The 7221-nt window shown below is 30.8% G+C and overlaps 1 protein-coding gene across 1 annotated transcript in view; it reads left to right on the top strand.

Moving 5' to 3' along the window:
• LOC111625748 (protein split ends-like) overlaps positions 1–7221 on the top strand; it is a 98561-nt gene that overhangs the window by 53511 nt on the left and 37829 nt on the right. The window contains exons 8-9 of the mRNA XM_023368969.1: positions 2879–3012; positions 6998–7174. Coding sequence (XP_023224737.1) covers positions 2879–3012; positions 6998–7174 — 311 coding nt within the window. The remainder of the gene's footprint in view (positions 1–2878; positions 3013–6997; positions 7175–7221) is intronic.

Raw genomic sequence — 7221 nt, forward strand, 5'->3', positions numbered from 1 at the left:
TATACATCTATATAAAGAGATAACTGACTTTCCACTCCCAAAACAACTTGTAATAAACAGGTGGGCACAAGGATTGAGGTGGCTTGTTTTATGTCAAAAATTTCTAATTTATGGGAGCAATCATTGTTAAACTGGATGAAAAGTCAACAATGTTTATGATGAAATTCGAGACTGTTGAGACAAGAAGCAATATTAAAGGAACTGCACACTGTTCATTTACACAAGTTTCTGAACAGTTCAGTTTCTAAGCTTGAAAAAAGTGGTCTGTCTACTGAGAAGCAGCGAGAGATTTTTAAACGTGCCAAAAATCAGTTAGATGGATTTGCTTTAGAGAAACTGGAATATTCCCTGAGAAAACATTTGGATATTCAAAATTTAATTCCAGTCTCTTCAGTCAAAAAAATCTAGTTTTAGTGAAAACCAAATATTCCTACTTTTACATCTTTTGACATTCAAAGATTGTTTCCTGAATTCAAAGATTTACTTTCCTCATGCCATCTAAAGCTTTATTAATGGCAGCAACAGTATTGTTTGTAAGAACTACATTTGTTTGGCTGAGACATGGCAAATTACTTATGCTTTCTCAGCAGCTGTGGAACGTGCAAATTTATTCTTTCACTGTTGTTTTTGCAACACATTTTTCTCTGTATACTGCCTGCAATCTACAGTGAATGTTGGCTGGCTGGCTGACCCTCCCCTCTAGTGCTTAAAAATTAAATTACTACTTGGTCGTCTTTAGACAGATTGATATACCATATGTAAATGCAATGCCTGCAACCAGGGATTTTCTTCAGGTTGACATTTTGCTGCTTTGCTAGCATTTGCTAGTATTTATCCCAGTTTTCCCATGGAATGTCTCTGACTGGTTTTATTTGATTAAGCTTAATATCAATTAAAACATGGATTGACAGTTAAATAGGAATGAACTAAGTAAAAAGTTAAATTTAAAAACTCACACCAAGCTTTGTATAGTTTCTGGATACAAATTCACTGAGTTCAGCGTTAATAACTTCATACTACCCATAACCCCCCCGACCAAACCTACGCAGGTGTATCTGCAACAATCGGGACAGGTTAACCACTTTAGAAAAGTCAGGGGTTTACACAATACACCTAGAAAATCTGTCAACGGGAGCTATTACAACATACATAGGAGCAACAACAAGAATATGCGCCTCCCGCCTTGTTGAGCATCAGGATGACGTAGCCAAAGGAAGATGTTCTACAGAGCTCGCTAAAAAAGTTCTCGAGCAAGGCTACAACCCGTTATGGCCCAGAACAGCGATAATTAAATGCTGCAACAATCGAAGACTGGTGTTCATCTGGTGTTCATCTGCTTCAGAAGCGTGCAATGTTCCTACCCTCAATCTACCCAGGGTGTGGATAGCCTTGTATCAGCATCTAAAAGACGAAACGCACCTAACATTGTATCGCCAACGCAGTAGCATTTCCACGCATGCGCTGCTAGCATTGTAAAATATAAGGATTCAAACATATCAAAAACTAGTTGTACGTTCTTAACGGAATTTCCGGACACCTGGTTTGAATTTATATATTCTGTTCCTTTGGAACATCCTGCACATTTGTTTTGTTAAAATTTGTTCTTTTCACCTGAAGACGACAGTTATACACTCATCAAAAGTGCTTGTGTTAATACTAAAGGAACTTTATTAACGCTGAACTCAGTGAATTTGTATCCAGAAACTAGGAATGAACTAATTGTGACATATATGTATTGTACATATATTTGGTAATTTCTGCCAGGTGTTTTTTCTGTCATGGTACCACTACAAACGAACCTAATGATGTTGGGGTGTTAATGACAAGCTATGCATGATTATGCATGCAAATCTGCCTCTGCTAGTTATCTGTAAATGATATAGAAAGAGTATAAGAAAGGTTTTATAGCAAGGCTTCCACATATCTTTGGACTATAGATAAACATGCCATTGTAATTGTTTGTGCTTGTCTTATAATTATTCAATTCTCTCTTTAGGTGGTGGTTTGTTTGGAATGTCCTGAGCCTGTTTGCCATGTATGTGTTCTCTCATGTATCCACAACTTTCAACACTTTATCACAATCAGATCAGAACAGCCCAGGTGGAAGGCAGTTTAGTGAAATGACTATCCTGCTTTCCTCATCCTGATGTGGCCTTTCTCAAACTCTGCTAGCTGTGCATAATGTATTTGCATCTTACAAACATACTTGACATTTGAAGACTTCCAAACACCATGTACATTAAATGTTCTGAACACATTAAGCCTATGCAAGATTTTTTATAGGATACTTGAGTAGTGATTTTAAGGCACCCTGGTAGTATTGTTTGGAATGCAAATTGACCACAACTGTACCACATTTACAAACCTGTTTGAGATATAGCTTATGCATGAGTTTTACAGTAATCTGACAATTCTTTTCAGGTTCATAACATTTTTTATTAATGAATGTATAAAGCAGAACTTGATAATTTCTTTGAGATTATTTTTCTTATTGGAGTAAAAGTGATCTTGTGAGATTCTTATAAAAGTAGCCACACATTTTATAATGAATCTCACCAAAGAATTGAAAGTTTCTTAAAATTCCTAGAATGTGTCCATCTATTTGCTCATTCCTTACATTTAAATCATTTTTGCTTTTATCAGTATAGTTACATCTTATCAACTTTCATTTTTTAGTTGTGTCTAATATTATGTTCAGAAGTGTAAAATATTTTTATTTAAATTTTTCCAATTTTTTTTTATTATATAATAATAGTTTTAAAAAGTTTTCATAATGTAGGACTTAAATTAATACATTATTATATTGTTTGTTTTTGATTTGAATTTATTTGCTGTTTGTGTAAAAGTAAAGATTTAACATTTGATTTTTAATATTTAGGTGGATTTTGCTAGTCGTGAATGTCAAACAGCATTTTTTGAAAAAATGGAGATGACTGGACAAATGCTACCAGGAGAACGACCATGGGAAAGAAGAGAAAGACGAGGAGAATTTGAAGTCATCCGAGATGATCGGTATGGCAGGTGTGTTGACACTAGCATGAAATTAAGATATTTAAAATAATAATTGCAATCAAGTTTTAATGATTTTTGAGGCAGAGCATTAGTGAAGCCTTTTCTGTGTGGCTTATAAAATTGAATTCATTCTCAAAATTTGATTAGTCAGTTTTGATTAAATTTTGTCATTTTACATGATATGAGATGAGGAAATTAAAAATGTAACAAAAATCAGGGGTTCATGATTTTATTTTCAAGATACAATTGGGTCAAAGTGACAATATCCAAGTGTGCTAGCATGAGCATCTGCAATTTTTTAAATTTTCTTTTAAGCCAGCAGTGACATCACTGCCATGATAGTGGCAAGCGATCATAGGTGGCCCCTGAAGCAATACAGGAAATCTTTGTTAATTTGAACTCATATAGTTCAAAATTCCATTAGTTTGTAACTGTGTTACCGCTAAAGCTCGAAACTCGTTAATCTGTAGATTAACTGGCATGATCCGTTAAAGTTGTGAAAATTGTTCCATTTCTCAAATTACCTAGATAATGTGCAGAGTATCTAGGTAATCCGCACATTACCTACTAGGCTCTCGGTAAAGTGAAAATAAGATCTTTGCCACAAATAAATGTACCACAAATAGGTGTGCTTGTCGCAGAAACCAATTGCTATGAAATTCAAAGTGTCACCAATCTTTAGACTGCACAATTGGATAATGTTACCTATGGTGGGTAAAATGGCAGCTAATCTCTGATTCCAGCAAAGAGAAGAAAGGAAACAATGGGGACGCACGTTCAAACCTAACCTAACCTATTCGAATAATTTGGTTGGTAATAATTATGGTAATTTATTAAAATAGGTTAGGTTAGGACAGAACGTGCATCCCCACTGTTTCCTTTCTTCTGTTTGCTGGAATCAGAGACGAGCCGCCATTTTACTCACCATAGGTAACATTAACTGCACAATTACATCATGCAATCATCAGAAAAAGTATGATAACTTTATTATTTTTCATCTCCAGTCCAAAAGTAGGGTATCGTTGAAGTCATCTCAGTCCCCTCAGTTCAGATAGATACTCAAAGTCCCAAAATTCCATAGGTGGTTATCTATATAATAATTTCCCTAATTGTATTAATATTTTAAATCGTTTGATTTTTTGTATGTTTTTTAATTGGTTGATGATTGATTTTATCAACTAATTTGTTGATTGTTTGATTGTATTAACTTGATTCTTTAGATATCGAAAATTAAATAAAGAACATTATGTTAATTTAAGCGTACAGAAACGTTGCTGTTGTTTCAGCAAAGATCTTATTTTCACTTTATCGAGTGCCTAGTAGGTAATTTGCAGATTACCTAGATAGTCTGCACATTACCTAGGTAATTTGAGAAATAGAACAATTTTAGCAACTTTAATGGATCACGCTAGTTAATCTGCAGATTAACGAGTTTCCGAGCTTTAGCGGTAACAACTGTACTTTTTTCCAGCCGAGGATATAGAGATTTATATGTTAAAGAATTTGATTAGTTTGAAATACAGCTACTTTGAAAATCAAAGAAAAAATTCTGTCTGAACCATAATATTAATATGTTAACTTGTTCATTTAACACATTTTGAGTGTCACCTTACCCATGGACTAGTCTTTTTTTTCTCTTATCTCACAAAATATGGTGGGTTTTTGGGATTGCAAGATTGGGCTATAATTGGATAGCAGATTGAGATATTTGCAGGGCTCTAGGCTACTACATTTTTGGGCAACTTACTACTTTTTCAGTCACTTTAAAAATAATTTAGGCTATATTTTGAGGAATTCTGCTTTACTTATTATAAAACTTATCTGGTAACTTGTGTGGTTCTCACCAGACACGTGCTGTTTATCTGCAGTTTATTTATATTATTATTATTATTAATTAATGAAAATAGCATTCTGTATACGTAGCCATATTCCATTTGCTTAATAAATACTAATACAACAGTTAAATGGCATATTGTGCAGAAATATGTAAATCTTGGATAATTCAAAATGTAATAATTCAAAGTTGTGAATATTTCATTCCTTGAAATTTAAATTAACAAGGATTTCCTGTATTATTTATTAACTTGCTAGTGCTTCAACTCAGTTCTTACTATATGTTTGGACAGAAAACAAATTATGTTTAGTTGTATTTTACACAGAAAATAGGAAAAATATTAGATTCCAATGTGTTACTTCCAAATGTATAATTTTTTAAAAATTTAAATAAAATATCTGAAGATGTAGTAGGACAGATTAAGTTATTTTCTAATTGTAAAAAATTAATTTCAAAGAAATAAAGGGCAAGAGTTGTTTTTATTTATCATCATGTTTCTTAATTAATATTCATATAATTTGAATCAAAATTTCACTAAAGCAAAAATTTTTTATAAATGTATAGGATTAACAAAACCAAAGAATCAGAACTTAACTTGCTATTTTTATGCTATAATTTAATCAAATTGGTAATGAATTTAGTGATAAAAGTAGACAATGCCCATTACCTTGTATTAAATTTAATTATCTGAATTAATTAATAAATAAACAATCAGACCATTGTCAATTACAGGATAAAAGATGAAACTAAGAAAGTTTCTTTAGTAATTAAAAAATTTATTCAGATTATTAAATTTAATGCATGATGGATATACCGTTTACCTTAAATACAAATTCATTACTAAATTAATTAAATTATGTGATTAATTAAATTATGTGAGCAGTGATTTCCAAACTTTTTGAGCCATTGCCTGTTGGTTCCATAAAGTTATACTTAATGCCTTCTAACCCATTTTCCCTTGTTGAGAAAGATTTGGAAATATTCTTAGAAAACTTTTCTGTGAAATTCACACTTTATGTCCTTATCATATATTGTTATCCACATTTGGAAACCATTAAATACAATATTTCTTCTTACTCATTTTAAAAGAGGAAAGAGAAAGGTTGTCAATGACTCCAACTTTTGCTTGTGTTCAGAACCCTTCCTCCAGCACCCCCTGCTGCCCACTTGCTTCTTTTTACCCCCTAGATTTACTCATCACCCAGAGGGGAGCAGTAGTGCTCACTTTGGGAATCACTGAATTAGAGCATACAAATAACCAGCAAAATTTCTAGCTTTTGATTGTATTATGATTTCAAATATCAAGTTTTTTATTTTATGAATTTTTTATAATAAATAATTAGTAATAAAAATCAATTATTGAAGTTATATTCTTAATGTTTAGTTTGATATATTACATATGTTTTTATTTAGTATTACTGTAACATCCAAATAATAAGAACTAAGTTGACTTTGTTAAATTTTAAATTATTTTGATGTAAGTTAATGTTTTATCATATTTAAGTTAATTTATTAGGAGAAATCAATAAAACATCAAATTTTTAAAACTTTGATTGAATTTTTAAAGCTTTTTTAAAAAAGTTATAAAATATTGTAAGATTAAATATGTATATTTATTTTATTTGTTTATAAATTTGGATAATATAATTTAGAAAAATGCAGTAATAAATTTCTTATAAAATAACTCTTTTAGCTATCCAGATTAATATAATTGATTTTTTAAAATTTATGCATGTTTTATGTTGCATTGGTAAAGATTAAGTATGTATTATTAATAAATAAGTTAAAAGATGCAATAAATTACATTTTTTAGCAGCCAAAATATAACTTGAGATAATCTGACATTTATACTTTGATTAGTAATATTGTTGGGCATGGTTATTTGTATATTTATAACACACAAAATTACGTTAACTTGAAGTTTATATTCAAAATAAATTACACTATTAAATTAACTTATTTTATTTTCTATGCTCTTTTCTAATATTAATTAATTTTTTTTATGATATGCAATTATTATATGTTAAATTAAAAATATCTTTGTTTTGAATTATATTTCTGAATTTAAATTATAAAATAAATTAATAAGAACTGAAATGATGATATTTTCATTTTAATTTTCTAATGCCAAAATTAATAAACAATTTTCAGGGAAGCACGAGTTGGATTTGACAGTAGAAATTATGCTAGATATGATAACCAGCAACGTGTAACGAGGGGAACATTTTCACGTGGAACTTTACGAGGGACTTACACTAAAGGAAAAAGTCAGGGATTTCCAGGAAGATTTGATCCTTATCATGAAGAATTTGGAGATAGATGGCATAGGTATATATATATATATTACTTTATTATAATTGTGTTTCTTGTTATAA

This window comes from Centruroides sculpturatus, unplaced genomic scaffold (assembly GCF_000671375.1).
Source record: "Centruroides sculpturatus isolate CEXI.00-Female unplaced genomic scaffold, Cexi_2.0 scaffold459, whole genome shotgun sequence".
NCBI classification, from domain to species: Eukaryota; Metazoa; Arthropoda; class Arachnida; order Scorpiones; family Buthidae; genus Centruroides; species Centruroides sculpturatus.